General features: G+C 36.6%; 1 protein-coding gene across 1 annotated transcript in view; it reads right to left on the bottom strand.

The window, feature by feature from the left end:
- The window catches only part of LOC125050807 (protein croquemort-like), a 29,246-nt gene extending 16,411 nt beyond the window's left edge, over positions 1-12,835 (bottom strand). The window contains exons 1-3 of the mRNA XM_047650832.1: positions 12,567-12,835; positions 7,587-7,716; positions 4,918-5,097 (exon numbers count right to left, since the gene is read on the bottom strand). Of these exons, the coding sequence (XP_047506788.1) occupies positions 4,918-5,097; positions 7,587-7,703 (297 nt within the window). The 5' untranslated portion in view covers positions 7,704-7,716; positions 12,567-12,835. The remainder of the gene's footprint in view (positions 1-4,917; positions 5,098-7,586; positions 7,717-12,566) is intronic.
- Positions 12,836-20,534: the final 7,699 nt, after the last annotated feature.

Consider the following 20,534-nt stretch of genomic DNA (forward strand, 5'->3'; position numbering starts at 1 on the left):
TTAAGGATTACTAAACCTGGAATTAGTAGGCAGTGATGCCAGCTAAACAATAAAATAAAGTAAATAGTAAGTAAATATTTAGATTTACTTTTTACACATAAAAATACGTAGCATTTTATTTTTATTACCCTCAAATGGGTCAAATTTGTCCCTTTCGGTGGAGAACATTTAAGTAGCAACACTTATGAAATGTCAGGATTCTACGAAATGATATATCAGAGTTAAGAATGTTTGCGTCCCGTTTGTTTTCTTGTAAAGTGACATTAAATTGAAAAGGGAAACATTGACGTGTGTTCTTCTAATAAACCTGTAATTATTTTTATTCATATCGCATAGTAAATATTTAAACGGTTGTTGAGTTTTGTATAAGCGATGTAGGTGATGTGTAATGAGAAATACTTAGTCATCAATCATCATATACAAATAATGCTTCTAAATTCGAATTTACTGTTCTTTTTTGTAAGGAGCTGCAACCATTACGTCATGCTCCTCATCACATCTTAAAGCAATTCATAATATCAGCAACAATTTAAAAAAAAGCGTATGTATAATTTAAGAGTTTGTTTAGTTTAATCAAGAACTGTTTAGAAGTTAATTCTGTTAATAAAAACTAGTTAAAATACGACATCAAAATAATAGTTAATGCTCTAATTATTTTATACGATATGTCGTAATAAACTAATAACCCAAATTGAATTAAAAGATAATGTGCAGTCTGCAAAAAATACAAATTTGCTGAATATTTAAGTAAAATTAATTATAGTCATTTGCCTTGACCTAACAGAATCCTCGTTTTGCTGACCCAAAGGTTATCTATAGGTATATATAGGTATTATTACTTATAAAAACTTTATTGTATCACAATATACAAATATGTCTTTGTTTTTCATGGTACATGGTTTATTGAATGCCTCTCGCAAGTGAAGCTTTATCAAAATAACTCTTAAAAATCACGAAAAGTCATTTTTAATTTTACAAAGTTCTACAAGGAAACCCTGTCGAGATAATAATAATAAAGCACAATTTCTTAAACTATGTTAGTAAAAGTTATTGAAGCCTTGATCCCATCCGGGTATATGCCTCCTCCATCTCATTCCAAACCCGTCTATCCTTTGCTTTCTCTAGCCAGTTTGTGCCTGCCACTTTGGCAATGTCGTCCATCCACCTCATTTTTGGTCTGCCCCGATGTCTGTTCCCTAGTGGGCCTCTCCATTTTGTGATTTTGAGAGTCCGTCTTTGGTCTGGGACCCTGGCTACATGTCCTGCCCATCGCCATTTCATTTTTAGAGCATGTTTGAGAACGTCTGTAACATTCGTCCTTTCCCTAATGGTTTTGTTGCTAACTTTATGTATCCTCCTTAGCCTTAGCATACTCCTTTCCATGGCGTGTTGTGTAGTAAGCAATCTGTTTCTGGCCTTACTAGTGTACACCAATGTAAAACAAAAAACTACACGTTGGCGCGTTTCGTTCGGTAGTTCTTTACCTGCTGAGACTATAGCGAGCGTCTAGTTACATAAGCTTAAGACGAAAACTATTTATTCCTTTAACAGCACGAATTACGTGGTAAGGAAACTCAAACTAACTTTATTCATATAATTACACTTATGAACGTCAGAAAAGATGTTAAATTAATTTTAAATTTACATTTACTATCAGTTCGCAAGTCAAGGGCGTATAGCGGGAAAGAAGAACTGGCAAGAAACTTTCCGCCACTCTTTTTAATCGCTATGTTTTGAGTCATACAATTTGTTTGAACTGGAGAAAATCCCAAGGATTAGGATCATCTAAATATTCGTTAAATTTATAAAAAGCTTTATTGATTAATTAACGTTTAACGAGCTATGAATTTACTGATAATTCTCTAATTTCGCTTGGGATTTTACTGTAGTGGTTTATCTTCTGGAGCATGGTTGAGGTAAGGACTCTTCTTCTTCGTAGTCTGAAAGTCGTGCCTGTCTCAAAAAGTCTTAAACGAAAGGCCGACTTGCTGTCTCCACACCACTTCCTCAGCTTGATTCAATGCATAAGGATTTTTGAGACCTAGGTATACTAGTTAGATACTAGTAGTAGCTTGTCGAGACTATTCGGTTCTCTCCTCGCGATATGGCCAAAGTAGCTAAGCACGTTTGTAATTGATATTTGACAGTCTTGTGGTGATCTTAGTTGGTTGAGAATGGACTTGGTCCTTTTTTGCAGTCCATGGTATTCGCAACATTCTCTTTCAACACATCTCGAATGCCTGTCTTTTTACGGTCCGCTGCACGAATTGACCAGGACTCTGATGCGTACAAAATATGGAAAGGTTTGATTCTTCTTCCTATCCGGTGCACTCTTGACAGAGCGGTCGTGATCGCTAGGAAGTAGTTGTAATAGTAGGGGCAGATGTGATGCGCTTCACGACGTTTTGCCATCGTTGCCTATTAGTGGTCATCCTGCTGCACTGATTGAGGGAGTCTATACAAACACAAATACTCAACAGTATCAAAGCTACATACTGTATCCATCATAAGCAATTTAACACAATATTACCATATTACGTATTAGGTGATGAGACACAGAACAATAATTATACAATAATGAGTAATATCACAGGATAACGCTCCTATAATTATTGTTTCCGTTCCAGTAATTGTTCGTCATGATCGTACATCATTTTTTGAAAAAAATCCAAAGTCCCAAAAAAAAAACAAAAAAATGTGTTTTTAATTTCAAATTAAGAACATACAGTCGGTAAAGTGACTGATTTGATAGAAGCTCATAGAAGCATTCTAGAAAACTGTGTAATTTAATGTTATTATTTTTATTTTGTTTTAAAACAAGCCCTTTTGTTGGCTTGTATGCAAATTTTCATATGAATTAAAAAGTTATGACAAAAATCTAATATTATTATATTATTTTGAAATGGCTGCCCCGTAAAGTTTACTATATGTCAGATCCGTCACTATTCTACGACTATGGCGTGTTGTTAGTAAAACCTTTGGGTTTTGAAGACGGTTTAGTTTTACATATGGTTAATATGTTAAAAGAAATACATAAAATCCAGTGACTTTTCTATAAATTACAAGTGTGAATTCCATGATTTCGTTACAAAACGAGTGTTACCTACCAAGTATCACCAGGACTCAAACCATAATATTTTTATAAACTTACGACGAAGCAAAGAAGGCGATATTAATAAGATTTTCAACCGGTATATATTTGCATGAATTAAAAAACTAATGAGGAAAATATTTAAATATATCAAGCAACATATACGTTTAATGTACTAATTGTCCATTAAGATAAAACTCATCATACAGAATGAATCACAAACAAATATACTTTTAGCGGTATTATTGTTTATTTAATTAAGTATTGCGAAACATGCAGTTTTATTAAAGAACAGTGGTCAGCGTACTACTCTTATGTCTGAGGTTCAAACCCCGGCTGTGCATCAATGGACTTTCTGTCTAGGTGCCCAACACCCGCTCAGAAGGAAAACATCGTGAGGAAACCGGTATACATTAGAACTATAAAAGTCTATTAGAAAAAACCTAGCAGATAGTAGCATCAGTGGTAACTTAAAAATCCTTTGATTAGAGTGCTTAGACATTTTCCCTTTTCATAAATATAAATAATAAAATCTATATATATAAAAGAAAGTCGTGTTTGTTACAACACTTATAACTCGAGAACGGCTGGACCGATTGCCATGGTTTTTGATTTGTTGGATTTGTTTCCGTCCCGAATAGCAGAATAAGCAATAAAATATCGGATAAGTTATCGAATAACAATAAATAAATTAATTAATTTTTCGAATGCAAAAACCATATGGTGCCATCTGTTGACAAAACTATGCATCATTTTACGTCGAATTCGTGTCAGTTCAAGACATTCCGATCTTGAGGTGAATGAGGAGATGCATAACCATGCTTTGATCCTGATCAAAAGATGTTGGATATCAGAAAGTGCTTAACATGCAGTATCGCCATATTGACGCTAGAGAGAAGATGCCTAATGTATAAAACTGCCATTCTTCTTTCGCAATGGCAAGCAATAAAACATTTATGTATTTGCAAAAAAGTTGTATTAATGTAATACTTAACATTAATGAAATGCTAAAATAAGTTAAATTAAAGTAACAACGATATTATAAGGTTGTAGGGCGGAACGAAGTTAGCCAGGTCAGCTAGTTGTTAATAAACTTTGATATACTTGGTTCCGAAACGTAACAATAGAATAATAATTCTTTATTACTGCCATCATAATAAAACTTAGAGGAATCGTATTAATGTTATATTATTTATTTAGAAAACTTTACAGTTTACTAAACATAATTCAAAATAATTTTAAATTAAAATGCCAATTAAAAGGTTAACAAACTAAACAACAATAATACAGAGAGAAATGCGTGTAATGTGTGGGTGAGTTGTAAAATTGACTTGATTCAGTGACATATTTATATAAATTACGCGTCACGTCGTTTGTCCGCTATGGACTCCTAAACTACTTAACCGATTTCAATCAAATTTGCACACAGTCTGCAGTTAACTTAAAAGAAAGGATAGATTATATCTTAATTTATACCCGCAATATAATTTTATTGCAAATTATTTGCTTACGATTTGACAGTCACAATTCTAACAGATGGCGCTGTGTTGAAAGTACCAACGTTTCACATGGCATGGTGGTCTCTATGACTGGTGTTCTTCTACCGTTTCCGTTGAATAGTTTACTACTATGTAATATAACAAAAACCTTAGCCACAGCAACGCTTGGCCGCGTCTGCTAGTATGTATATATGTATTAAGTAGGCACCCGTGTTTCGAGAGCATAGAGACTACAAAAGTGTGTTCAAAGGAACAAACTTCACAATAAAAAACATCTAGATTCTAGACAATTCAATAGCGCCGAGTATTTTACGAACGAAATCTCACCTTAGTATGTGATTCTCTGAAGACATAGGGTCCCAGCTGTTCCACTTGAATAGTTTTAGCTGTTCGAGCGATGATTTCATCCACATTTGTGATGTTGAACATGTAGCATTCCAGGTACATTGGAATAGGAACTTCTCGCCAAATGGAGAAAGATGTCGATTCTTCCGAGAGGATCATCATCTGCAATTGACACAGATTATACAATCCAACATAAACCATAAAGCGAACAGCTATATTATATATGTAATTAAACTAAGAAGTTCACATGTATGGTGTTTTTAAATTAAGTCTGATTGATTGCTAATAATCTACTATATAAAAATAAGTCGGGTTTTCCTTCCTGACGCTATAACTCGAGAACGCACGGACCGATTTCCACGGTTTTGCATTCATTGGAAAGGTCTCGGGCTCCGTGAGGTTTATAGCAAAGAAAAATTTCAACAGAAAAGCGGGATCACCAAACGAAATGTTACATAAAACGAAGCCATCTGGTGGCGAAACGGAGTTCGCCGGGTTTGCTAGTTCTTAATAAATTGTATACAAAGTATCACGTTTTTTGTTTTCAATATACTAAAGTGTCAGAAACTCCAAATGGTTGGTTTATAACAATCTCAGACGAACCCAGGAAGGTTCATAACAAACTAACTGTCAAGCGTTAAAGTACGAGTATTCAATTTGGACTGGGAACATTTAGATCTATAGTCTAGATTACAAAGAACGTAGAAATAAAATTTTCTTAAAGCTCGCAGTTTTAAAACTACGAAGACCGAATTAAAGGCAAATATAATTTATGCATGTGATTTTGATATCAAAATGTCTCTAATGCTATGCCAGTACTCAATTCAATTGAATTAATTAAACAAAAACAACATTTAAATGACGTTATTTAATTGATTGCGTATCATTATCGGACGTCAAGGCAGAATACAAAATACCATCCGTATCACCTCGACGTCCGTCCTTCAACAACTGAGCGTTTCTTAAGGCAGTTTTTGCCTCGCACCACTATATGGAACCAGCTGCCCACTGATGTATTTCCGAACCAATTCGACTTAGGGTCCTTCAAGAGAAGAGGCCTTCAAGCCTTCTCGCAATGTGAGTGTCCATGGGCGGCAGTATCACTTGACATCAGGTGAGCCTCCTGCCCGTTTGCCTCCTATTACAGAAAATAAAGTCTTTGTACTATAGTGAATTATTATATCGAGGTTCGTGGGCGACAGTCTGTTATCTAAACAATACAATTGTCCAGGAAGTAGCGTACACTGTATATGTGATATCATGAGCCTCTTAATGGGACAGGGCAACTACTTCTAATATATTGACCTAGACAAGTAGTCCAATCTGGTGTAACTAAATAGAATTCTTACTTAGCCAAGCTGTAGGAGCTGTACCACTATCAAAGCTTATATATTAAAAATTAGAATATTTCCAAAAGTGACCATGGTTGAGACTTTTATTTGTACACTATTGTGACTATGGTTCTTAGTCTTAAAATGCCCTATAATTTTTATTCAGTACATAACTCGTAAAGTACTGAATAAAAATCAAATGGAAATAATAAACGTATTTTTTTATCACTTTTACATGATACGGTATAACAAACATGATACTATCACAAAACTACAATTTATAAAAAGGCAATAAGGGATTCATATCTATATAAATAATTAGAAATTAATCGCAAAGTATGTAGCTAAGTTCAAAACTCGAAGACTGCTCGATCAATTCGATTTAATGAAGACAAAAATTGCAAACGTAAAAACTATTTTTTTTTTCTGGAATTGAGAACGCAATATCATATGTTGGAATGTAGCTACTAAAATGGTTATGTAAAAAAATCATGTTAAGGCGAAAAGTACGCAGGGAATTTTTAAATATAGAATACATTAATTTAATTAATTCTGCAATTTTTGTTTAAATTATAATGAGACGTAAAAGCATGAATATTCGTACAACAAACCAGAGCTAGCTTATTAAAGGAATTAGTATGTATAGCAATCAATATTTTATCGTTAATTAGAAAATCATACGATCATATCATTGTATTACTTCATTTCTAAATACATGATATAATGATATGGTACATTTGTAGAAAAGCACCACCATGACCGCACATTGCTTTACCCGGAGATTCTGGTTCGAGCTTCGGCGAAATAATTATAGTTTGAGGTTAGTTGACATTTGTGCCTTAAAGGAGTCAATGAAAAGCACGCAACAATCTGCCATAAAAATTATCAATGAAACATACAAAATGATATGCATTAAAATAAAATATGTTTATTATGTAATATAAGATACAGGTATCACTTATTCCACGTCATTAAATTTGAATCGGTACACATCCCTACTTATCGGCATAGAAGACAGGGTGTAGGCCGAGAGAAAAAGCCGGCGTAAAAAACTCTCGGTACTTTTTTTAAAATAGCAAATCGTCAAACTCTCTGTAATGTATAGAACTATTAAAAATACACCTTATTTATTCATAGATATTGATATCATTTTGGTCACTATAAGATGTTAGGTTAGCCAATTACGTAATAACTTAAGACAGAAGGCACTGAATATATTAACCGTCTTGGTATTTAAATGTATCTCACAACTTTTTACGGTAGAAGAACAGCGAAACTTGTTTTTTTCATGTTATGTTATTGATGGCATTTCATTCTTACACTTTTAAGCTGATTGAAGAACAAGGTTGGCCAAAATATCACCATGACAGCTCCGACAACTACCATTACGGAGCCGCAACCCATCAAACATCCACTCTTCTTCCCCGACGAAACCATGTTACCAGTTTATCTGAAACAAACATATATTTGGAATATCATAGCCACTGTAATAAACAAAGTATACAGACATGCCAATCTTGAAAGAGGAGCCCCAGTCCCCAACTGTACTGTCCCAATCAATGGATTTTTCTCCCTATGAGCGCTTTTCACATTTTCTTAAGATGTCATGTGGAACATGTTGTAGCTCCTTACAAACGTTGTGTAAAACAAAAAAAGAGTGGCGGAGAGTTTATTGCCAGTTCTTCTCTTCCGTTCTACGGCCTTGATTTGAGAACTGGCAGGAAATGTAAAATTAGAAGCATTTAATGTATATTTCTTTTTTGACGTTTATAAGTGTACATTGTGTTCTCTATATGAATAAATGATTTTTGACTTTTGAGTTTTGCTCGTATTGAAGAGGAATATCTTAGATTCAAACATTCACGTCAGGGCTCAGGCTCCAAAGCCTGAAATTCCACTTGCCTTCGGAGCCTGATTTTCCGCAAATAATAAAAGACTAGACAAGCGAAGCTTAAGTAACATTACAAAATGAATGTATTACTTTAAAATCTAAATATTTGCGTATACGCAGACAATTCTAAACGAGTATCGGCATATCAGCGTATTTTGTTAAATTACCTATAGACAGAACTGTGTCAATTCGGTATAATTCTATGAATTTCTACCACGAACCACAAGGTCATGTAATATAGGATTCGATGAAGAAGTTGTTTCGACATTCACATCACCTTAAGATAATTTTGCCTAAAATTAATAATCAAACAAAATCTATCAAGATCTAAACAAAATTAATTAGACAATTTGAGTGCCATACAATATTATAAAAGGATTATTTGATAACAAAAGGTTACGGTGTCTGGAAAATTTTAAAAATATTGACGACTTTTTATTTTCGATTCCTTCTAGTCATAATGAATCAAATAAAATTTAGGAACTTATTTGGTCATTTATATTCCGAAATTCCGCATTTTTCACAATACATACTTACAAACACATATTTCAAATCTTAAGCTAGCAATCATTGGTTTTTACGTCAAATTATATTTTATTTTTATAATAATACTAGCTGACCTGGCTAACTTCGTTCCGCCCTACAACCTTATCATATCGTTGTTACTTTAATTTAACTTATTTTAGGATTTCATTAATGTTAAATATTACATTAATACAACTTTTTTGCAAATACAGAAATATTTTATTGCTTGCCATTGCGAAAGAAGAATGGCAGTTTTACACATTAGGCATCTTCTCTGTAGCGTCAATATGGCGATACTGCATGTTAAGCACTTTCTGATATCCAACACCTTTTGATCAGGATCAAAGCATGGTTATGCATCTCCTCATTCACCTCAAAATCGGAATTTCTTGAACTGACACGAATTCGACGTAAAATGATGCGTAGTTTTGTCAACAGATGGCACCATATGGTTTTTGCATTCGTAAAAATAATTAATTTATTTATTGTTATTCGATAACTTATCCGATATTTTATTGCTTATTCTGCTATTCGGGACGGAAACAAATCCAACAAATAAAAAACCATGGCAATCGGTCCAGCCGTTCTCGAGTTATAAGTGTTGTAACAAACACGACTTTCTTTTATATATTAATAATAATAATATAATATAATATAATATAATATAATATAATATAATATAATATAATATAATATAATATAATATAATATAATATAATATAATATAATATAATATAATATAATATAATATAATATAATATAATATAATATAATATAATATAATATAATATAATATAATATAATATAATATAATAATATGGAGGTAGGCATGCGTGAAAAGTTTTGAGTTCATCATATTATTTCACAAACATTTATAGCCAATTGTTATATTTAATGATATAACGCACCACTTGAAAACAAAATGTTTGGGTTTTTAATAAGCAAGGCCCGTGACTAAGTGGTAATTGTGAAGGCATCATCATCTGAAAACTGGTCTCTTGGGTTCGATACCAAAATTGTCAGACAAAAGCTCCCCTGATAACATAGTAATTGGTGGGTATAATGACTCTTCTATGGTAATTATAAAAAGAACATGTGAACACTTATGACAAAAAATGGGCTTTGTATACCTGAACGTCTTAAATAGAGCGTAGGTAGAGGATAGTCTAGGTAATTCTAGAGCGACCCCTGGAGTTCCTTTTAATCGACTGATCCTATTGATATAAAATTGATGTAAAATTCAACATAATAATGTACTTCGTAAATTCGCCTGCAATACATTAATTACAAATCATGAAAGAAGTTGATATACTCTTATAAAGACACATCAGGATTTTTTTAATTGAGAAATTTACAGGTAAAAACTTTAAACACATGGCTTGTTATCTTGTAATACTTCATGATAAGTTACTAATTAGACCAGTTGATAATCAATGTTATAATCTGCAACTTTATATATATTATGACAATATAAAATCTAATTGATAGAGAACATGTAAAATACTATCTTTATTGGACTATTTCTCCATAACAGGAATGTATATTATATGAATACATACTAAAAACACCACAGTGCATTGGAGGCAAACAATTTTTCTACTGAAAGAAAAACTGTTTGGAGTAGGAATGTCAGATAGGCTTCTTATTAGTAAACAAAAAACTATCAGTGAAACCAAGTGTTTATTTTCCCAAATATATTAAATATTTTTGTTTTAATTAATAATCTGGCACTCCGCAAGGTGGCGTACTTTCTCCTCTTCTTTTTGCTATTTATATTAACTCCTTAACTTTCCGTCTTTCAACCAATTTTCATTTATACGCCGATGATCTTCAAATCTACGTTCAATCAAGTCTCGATGATCTCCCACAAGCCATACAATCTACTAACTATGAGCTGGCAAAGATAGTTGACTGGAGTAATAACTTTGGTCTACTAATCAATCCCAACAAGAGTAAAGTAATAATTATTGGCAGCCCTTATTTCACGACGAGAATTGACTGGGCCAGAGTACCTCCTGTACATATCGACGGTGTGACTTTAAATATCAGCCGTACAGTAAAAAATTTAGGGGTTTTAATTGATCAAAATTTATCCTGGGAGCAGCATGTTAAAGAAGTTAGCCGCAAATTGTATGGTGCCTCCAGTATCCTTCGACGTCTTAGTAATTTTCTTCCCTTTAGCACTAAAACCTCACTGGCTAAATCTCTCCTCCTGCCATTACTGGACTACGCCGATTCTTGCTCTTCCGATCTAAACGAGGAATTGCTAAATAAACTGGATCGTCTCCAAAATTTCTGTATCCGATTTATATTCAGTCTAAGAAAGTACGACCATATCTCTGCGTTCCGTAAACGGCTAGGCTGGTTACCCATTCGTCAGCGACGCGATGCTCATGTTCTCCATCTCCTATATTCCATTCTGTTCAACCCTAAAACTCCTTCCTATCTCAAAAATGATTTCAAATTTTTGGGATCCCATAACTATAGCTTACGCTCTTCCGAAAACTATATCCTTGAAGTCCCGTGTCATAACTCCTCCTTTCATGGCGAATCCTTTAGGGTCTCTGCAGTTAAGCTATGGAACTCACTTCCAGTCCCTATTCGCTTAGCTCCTTCTTTATCTTCCTTTAAATCTCTTCTTTACAAACATTACCTGTCCACATCGTATCCCTAACTTTAATAATAGGTACCTACCTGGTAGGTACTGTCGTGAGACTGATCTTGATTTAGGAGATTGAAAATGATTCATGTGCACTTTTTATTATTATTATTATTTTTTTTTTCATGTATTCTTTATTAGTTTAGTTTGTTTTTTTTGTTCCTGATAAGTTTCTTTTTCTAAACAACTAAATGTAATACATGTATTTTTGCACTTCTTGCCTTTCTTATGTAATTTAATACTTTTCTTTTTCTCACAGTGGTTGCCTAGGCCGCCAGTTGCTCTCCTTTTTATTTAATTATGTCAATTGTACTATATTAATGTATATGCAACGAAGTGTTAATAAATAAATAAATAAATATGTACATTAATTTTGAGAATACTAAGAGATTTAACTAGTAGTTATAATGAATAATAAACCATCTTTGGTATTAATATTACTAAATAAATGTATGTATTTCAATAATTAATGTGAGTTATTTATGATAGAGACATACCTACCTATGTAATAGCAAGAATGTTTTTTGTTATTTATATTTTTTTTTCTGAGCGCATTCCTAGTTACCTTTTATAAGTGTGGATATAGTATAACACCACCAGCACTGAAGTTAACAACAGCATAACATTTTTTCTAAGAAACAAGTACATATATTTTTATTTCCAATCATAATCAGGACCCACATACAAATCCATTCATATGTAATCTTAACTTTTATCCTTATCCTTAGTTAATTATAAGGTACAGATTATTTATTTATCATTGATTGAATTGAATTAATGCACATGCAATAGGTATTTTACATAAAAAATAATTAATTATTAGGACACTTAGGAATCATGCATATATAGAGTACTGGAATTGAAATAAATTAAATCTAATGACACTGGCAAACCTATTGCCAAACACATCTTATGATCTCATTTACTATTTACATTTTACATAACATCTATATGTTTATGTATTCTATTGTTAGACAACTCAATACATATATCCAAAACAAATTCAGGAATATTGATATGGATAAAAATTATTAATGGTACAAATAATTTAATTAGAAGATGTAATGATTTTTTTAAAATAACGGAGTAAATCATATTTGGAATCATTTTTTTATTTAAAATCTTATTACACTAAAAAAAAAAGTTTAACTAAAAAATATTAAGATATTTAATATTAGTTAGTTAATTTATTATTATAATTAGTTTAACTATAAATAGTACTTACGTGTAAATAAATGAAGCTAAACGTGCAAAAATCACATTTGTTTAATTTTCACCAGAATATGGAGTCAGCATAAACTTTTAATTTAACTGGCACAATAGTTGTCGCTTTACATACACCGATAACAATTATTTGCAAGATAATAAGGTCACATGAACATACGTCCACATTCCACCAGTATTTAGTTTCAACTTGCATCGTTTGTTCATTGTGAAGTTAATTAATTATTGCAAAGAAATTTACAAACTCACACTAGATTACAACTGCTATTTTATCAACAAAATTACTTCAAATTGTCAACTGTCAGCCATCACGTTTTTGAATGACAATGACAATTAAAATCATCAAAGAATTTTCAAACTTTACATATTATCATTTTTTTTTAAGTTTATGGCCTGATATCTAGACCTTTAAGTCTTGAGTATTGTTGCGGCGATAAGGTTGCTTTTTGACTGGTGAACTATTAAGTATAATTTTAGTGCAATGAAACGTCTGCTTCGCGTTGAATCTTTAGGGATGTTTGCTTGAGGTTGACTGGTTCAGAATTACTTGGTCGATGTTAAAATAAAACTCCCTAATTACTTGTAGAGAAGAGGTGAAGATGGAATAGTGAAAGATGAATGATATTTATTTACAAAACTGTGTACAATTATACTTAAAAATTATCCTACACTTACAACTAATATTGACATGTGGTGCCAAGATGCGGAGCGTTGATTGGTTGCGCAGGTACCAGAGTAGGCGATAAAAATGCGGCGCGGCAAAAAGTTGGCCTTTTTCTGCACGCAGCCGTCGAAGCGTACGAACGTGTTTATCTCAGAACACTTCGGTATCGTAGCCTTACGATAACGCTCAAAACTGTCCTTTTCAGGACAAATTACGTTTCTCGACTAAACGTCTAACAACTGTCCTTTTCAGGACAAATTATTCTTGTTTCACGACGAAAACGTTTGAAAACTGCCCTTGTCAGGGCATATTACCGTGTCTTACGACACGATGAAACTGTTCTTTTCAGAACACACGACCGTATCTATTCTGATATGTTCTTCTCAGAACACATCACTGTTTCAATACGACACGTTAATCAATCACCTACAGGATTCCCCCTCTAGCGAAGCGTACCGGCAGGCGTATAACGCGGCCTCGGCGAGTTGTCCTTGTAGGTATTGAGTTGTTCAGGTCTTGTTGTTTCAGGTCGTTGTCATTTTGATGTTTCAGGTTGTTATCGTTTTGATGTTCCAGGTTGTTGTCGTTTTGATGTTTCAGGTTGTTATCGTTTTGATGTTTCAGGCTATTGGATGGTTTATGTAGTTCATTCGCACTTGATGTGATTTGCTTGTTGCAGGTACTCGGTATTGTATCAATGGGCACATCTGGCTCGGCGATTGTGTAGGCGGGTTTGAGTCTATCAATAGAGATCTTTGTTTCACGGTTAGGTAACTGCAGCGTGAATATCTTGCTGTCTCGTTTCAGCACGCGATAGGGTCCGTCGTAGGGTGCTTGTAATGGCTTCTTTACGGCGTCTATGCGTACGAATACGTATTCACATGTTTGCAGGTCGCGGTGTATGAATATAGGTTTTGTGTTGCTATGTGGTTGGTTAGGCATTGGTTGCAAGTTACGTATTGCGTCGCGCAGCTGATCGATGTAGGCAGAGTCCATAATGACGTTATCGCGGGTCGTAGATAAGAAATCACCGGGTAAGCGTATGTTGCATCCGTAGGTGAGTTGAGCGGCGCTTACGCCGGTGTCACTTCGCATAGCGGCGCGTAATCCGAGTAGGACGGTTGGTAGCTCGTTAATCCAGCTTCTTGCGGTCTGTAGTCTTGCCTTCAATGCGGCCTTAAGGACACGGTGCCATCGTTCGATGATACCGTTACATTGTGCGTGGTATGATGTTGTACGCGTTTTTTCAATTCCGAGTAAGCGAGAAAGAGATGCAAATACTCTGCTTTCGAATTGGCGTCCTTGGTCCGTTGTTATTGTAGCAGGGCAACCAAAACGGGAAATCCAACCTTCGTATAATGCTTTGGCGACGTCTTCGGCTGTTATTTCGCATAATGGGTATGCTTCGGGCCATCTCGTCGCTCTGTCGATCATTGTCACTAGGTATCGATGACCGGTGGCCGCGGTAGGTAGCGGACCAACGATATCGATGTGCACGTGTTCGAATCGTTCGGTTGGTGAAAAAATTGATAATGGACTTGTTGTATGGCGTTGTATTTTAGCGCGCTGACACTGTAGGCATACTTTTGCCCACTTGCCGACATCTGCGTTCATTGAGGGCCAAAAGTAGCGTTGCGTAATTAATTTCCTCGTGGTCTTTATTCCAGGGTGGCTAACGTTATGTACTGCGTCGAATGCGGTACGTCGGTATTCTTCAGGTAGGTACGGACGTATGTATGAGGTTGAAGTTTCGCAGAGTAATTTAATGTTTGACGCGGGCAGGTTTACTTCCTTGAAAGATAATTTGCTCTGTAAACCAAGTGCTTGAATTCTATCGCTATCGCGCTCTTGAGCTATTGCAAGTTGATTGTAGTCGATCGGCGATGGACATGTGATTGCGTCGATGCGTGATAATGCGTCTGCGGCTGCATTTTGAGACCCACTGATGTGTCGTATATCAGTGGTAAATTCGCTGATATATAGTAGCTGTCGGGTGCGTCTCGGTGATTCGCTGTTTGAATTTGATTTTGTGTAAGCGAAAGTTAGCGGCTTGTGGTCCGTGTATATTATGATTTCTCGTCCCTCGAACATTTTTCGGAAATGTTTGACAGCCATGTAGATGGCGAGTAGCTCTCTATCGTAGGTACTATAGCGAGTCTGTGCGTCGCTGAATTTCTTCGAAAAATAGCCGAGTGGTTGCCATGTGTTGTTGACAAATTGATTTAGTACGGCACCAGCTGTTTTGTCGCTCGCGTCGCTGAATATCGCTAGCGTCGCATGGTGAGACGGATGAGCGAGTAAAGCGGCGTTTTTTATGCTCTCTTTACATGCCTCGTAAGCTTGCGTTGATTCAGCGGTCCAGTCGATCTTAGTTTTATCACGCTTCTTGATGTTGTGCAGATAGTTATTTAGCGGCGCTTGTATGGTGGCGGCGTCTTTGATATTTTCGCGGTAAAAGTTAATCATACCGAGAAAACGTCGCAGTTCCTCTACGGTTTGTGGCTTTGGAAAGTCTGTGATGGCTTGTACCTTCTCTTGGGGTGGCTGTATTCCTTCCGCCGTGACTTGATGACCGAGGAATTTGACAGTTGGCTGGCCGAAAACACATTTTGATGGGTTGATGGTAATACCGTATTCTTCTAGTCGCTGTAATACGGTGCGTAGGTGTCTTCGGTGCTCATCCTCGTCGATTGACGCTATCAGTAGATCATCAACGAAAGGGAATACGAAGTCGAGTTCGCGCAGTACTTCGTGAATGAAGCGTTGGAATGTCTGGCCGGCGTTCTTTAGACCAGGACACATGCGCGGGAACTCGAAAAGGCCGAATGGTGTTATGATAGCGGTTTTCTCCACATCTTGCTCGCTGACTGGCAGTTGTTGGTAGGCGCGGTTGAGGTCAAGCGTGGAGAAAATTTTCTTCCCTGCGAGTTGGTATGTGAAATCACGTATGCGTGGTATGGGATACCGATCAGGCTTGGTTATGGCGTTGAGCCTTCGGTAATCGCCACACACGCGTAGGTCTCCATTCTTCTTTGGCACGACGTGAAGAGGTGATGCCCAAGGGCTTTTGCTTGGTCTGCAAAACCCTTGATCAATCATGCTCTGAAATTCCTTTCTGACCATTTCGTAACGATGCGGCGCAATGGGGCGTGGCCTGCAGTGAAGAGGCGGTCCATTTGTTTCAATGAAGTGTTCGACAGAATGTTTAGGACTTAGCTTCATTGAAGTGAGTCTAGTTGTGCCTGGGAAATCTGCTAGAATGCTGTGGTAATTTTGCTCAATGTCTATACTGCGAACTGTAGGTATGCCCGCAGTACTGAGTTGAGCGTTAGTTACCAGCTGTGTTTTCCCGTCGATCAATCGTCGGTTTTTTACGTCGACAATGAGGTGGTGGTACTGTAAGAAATCTGCTCCCAGGATTGGCTTGGACACATCGGCTACGACGAATTTCCATGTGTATGGTCTTCGAAGGTTAAGATCGAGTGTGAGTGACTTCTCTCCGTATGTAGGAATTACAGTGTTGTTGGCGGCGTAGAGTTGAAACGGCAGTGGTTTTTCGCGTGAGCCTTTTTTCTTTGGTAGCACGGAGATATTGGCTCCTGTGTCGACCAAAAAGGTAAGTTTCGTTACCCTGTCGGTAACGAAAAGGCGGTGTGATGATTCGGTAACGCCGGTTCCCGCCGCGGCCAGCGTTACTTTTAGTTTTCCGACTGGTTAATGGGCTTGAAACTGCACGGTGGTGCGCATTTCTTCGCGTCCATACCGTAGCGATGATGGTAATAGCAGTACGGCATTGGAGATTTTTTTCGGCTTCGGTCTTCCATCTGCGACTCTCGTCGGTTTTCGTTGTGATGTGGAGACGCGTTCCGCGAGCGTGATTGGAAACGGTGGCGAGAGCGACTGTTGCGGTAGTTGTCGCGAGGTTGTGCTCGTAGCTCAGCCACTTCCAAAGACAACCTTCTTATTTCACCGATGAGGGTGTCGATGGTTGGCTGTTGCGGATGAGGTGGTGGAGGCGATGGTACAGATGCGAAAGGCGTTGCGACGGCAGCGATGTGTTGCAACGGCGTGTGGACTTCCATCATTTTGTCCGCGAGCAAGGTAAGGTCGTCAAGCGTCGTTTTGATTTTAAACGCTTCGCTGACAGCTAGCACGGAACGAATGTGTGGCGGCAGATGCTCAAGCCACATCATTTTGATGGTGCTTTCGGGAAATTTATCCTTGTTGAGCTGCTTCATTTGCCTCATCAGCTGGCTGGGTTTCTGGTCTCCGAGCTCGACTTGCGACAGTAGCTTCTTCGTTTGTGCGCTATTAGACTCTTCGTATAGCGATATTAAACGGTCTTTAATAGCGTTGTAGTAATCTGCTTCCGGCGGCGAGCAAATAAGATCGGCGATGTTTTGAATGTCTTGCTTTTCAAGCTGTGCGATGACCATCTGGGCGAGCTGGGCCTGGCTTCGTTTTAGATCGGCGGTTGCTGCTTCGAAACTGCAGAACCAGAGGAGCGGCTGGTCGCGCCAGAATGGTGGCACGCGGAGCGACAGTGAAATGCCGGAGACTTCTTGGCTCGACGGTGTTGATGAAGTTTGACGCTCTGCACCGGAATTTTCTGTTGTCGACATCTTCAATGTTCTTGGTGTTCTTCTCGGGGTTGTTCTCCTCGGGTTGTTCTTCTCGGGGTTGTTCTTCACGGGGTTGTTCTTCACGGGGTCACCACTTTAGGGATGTTTGCTTGAGGTTGACTGGTTCAGAATTACTTGGTCGATGTTAAAATAAAACTCCCTAATTACTTGTAGAGAAGAGGTGAAGATGGAATAGTGAAAGATGAATGATATTTATTTACAAAACTGTGTACAATTATACTTAAAAATTATCCTACACTTACAACTAATATTGACATGTGGTGCCAAGATGCGGAGCGTTGATTGGTTGCGCAGGTACCAGAGTAGGCGATAAAAATGCGGCGCGGCAAAAAGTTGGCCTTTTTCTGCACGCAGCCGTCGAAGCGTACGAACGTGTTTATCTCAGAACACTTCGGTATCGTAGCCTTACGATAACGCTCAAAACTGTCCTTTTCAGGACAAATTACGTTTCTCGACTAAACGTCTAACAACTGTCCTTTTCAGGACAAATTATTCTTGTTTCACGACGAAAACGTTTGAAAACTGCCCTTGTCAGGGCATATTACCGTGTCTTACGACACGATGAAACTGTTCTTTTCAGAACACACGACCGTATCTATTCTGATATGTTCTTCTCAGAACACATCACTGTTTCAATACGACACGTTAATCAATCACCTACAAATCTACTTTATTACTAAATATTAAAATTACAAACATAATATGACTGAACATATCCGCCCACCAAAGGACCTTTAATGTCCTTTCAAAAGATTACATGCAAACCCTTAATATATACTTTAACAATTTGGCACTTAAGCTTCATTAATTGGGAGATAGCAAAGATTAGATACAGATCGTTTTACAATATTATTTCCATTTTTAACACTATAAACTCTAGTTACACCATCTGATCCTGGATGTTTTTCAGTAATTCGTCCAAGGATCCATTTTCCAGGTGACAACTCTTCGAAGGTAAGGTTGTTATTAAGAATTCGTTTTAAATGATACTTCATTGACTTAACTCCAGCCTCCCAGAGTCCTCCGAAGTTTGGTGAGTATGCAGGAATGAAGTGCCACTGAGTGCCATCATTTGCTAAGCTGTCTATGATTTCTTGGTCAAATTGCAATTTTATTTCTTCCCATGCTTTACGTAACTCTTTGTTTGCTCCTACGAAGTTTTTTCCCTGATCACTCCAAAGATGTGCGCATTTGCCTCTTCTTGATGTAAATCGTCTGTATGCAGCTATGAATGAATTTGACGTCATGTCACCGACTAGTTCTAAGTGAATTGCTTTAGTAGACATACAGACAAAAATTGCAGTGTAGGCTTTGTTTGTTTTGATACCTCTTCCTTTGTTCAACAAGATTTGAAATGGACCAGCGAAATCTACACCTGCATTGATAAATGGTCGAGAAGGTGTAGTACGAACGGAAGGTAAATCACCCATTAATTGAGTTTTTACCTTTGCACTTTCCTTAGCGCAAATTAGACATCGATGGATATGCTTCTTTGTCATGTCTTTTGCACGCAATACCCAATATTTAGAGCGTAAATAACAAAGCATTAGCTGAATACCTCCATGTAATGTTGTTTTATGAGCGTCGGCGATAATAAGTGAGACAAGAGTGTTGTTATTTCCAATGATTATAGGATGTTTAGTATTTGTTTCTAAACTTGATTTTGCTAATCTTCCGGCCACCCTGAGCACTCCATTATTATCTAAAAATGGATTAAGCGTCTTCAATTTACTGTGCTTTTTAATATTGTTCTTTTTCTTTAACGAATCTATTTCAGTTTCGAATTCTTCATTTTGCACTATTTTGATACATGTTAGTAATGCTTCTTCTATATCTTCTGTTGTGATTGTTATATTTTTATTATCCTTTTTAAACTTGATAAACTTTTTACAAAAAGCTATGGTTCTTAATAGTTCATTTAAGGTAGTAAATCTTTCAAATTTTTCCGAAAATCTTTTTTCTTCTTTAATGTTTGTCAATATGAGAGTTTTAATTCTTTCCTTTTTCTTTTCTAGATCTGTTGTAAATATGTTCTCGTCTGTTAAGATGATTTCTCCTTTTTGTAACCAAGTAGGTCCTTTCCACCAAAGGTTGCAGTGTTTCAAATCGGAGATGAACATACCTCTAGATGCAATATCTGATGGATTTTCTTGTGACTGGACATGATGCCATTGTTCTTTTTTATGATTTGCTAAAATTTCTACTACACGATTGGCCACAAATGGCTTCCATTTCGTGGGTTCACCAGACAACCAAGCTATGACTATAGATGAATCTGTCCATGCGAAAACTCTTTCCATCGGTATTCTCATGGCCTGTGCTACTTGGTTCAATAATCGGGATAAAAGCAAAGCTCCAGAAAGTTCTAATTTTGGCAACGAAATTGTCTTGAGGGGAGCCACTCTAGTTCTGGCTGCAATTAATGATGTTCTATATGAACCGTCCGTTTTCTTGACTAGGTAATACACCACGGCGGCGTAAGCTAAAATAGAAGCATCACAATAACCATGAATTTGAATTGTATCCATGTTGGAGCATGAAGTACTTAACCATCGATCGATAGAAATGTTATTCACATTCATAAGATCTCGGCGAATCTTCAACCATTCTTCTTTCAGAAAAATGTTAAGATCCTCATCCCAATCAACCTTCTCAAGCCATA

Source organism: Pieris napi, chromosome 7 (assembly GCF_905475465.1).
Source record: "Pieris napi chromosome 7, ilPieNapi1.2, whole genome shotgun sequence".
NCBI lineage: Eukaryota > Metazoa > Arthropoda > Insecta > Lepidoptera > Pieridae > Pieris > Pieris napi.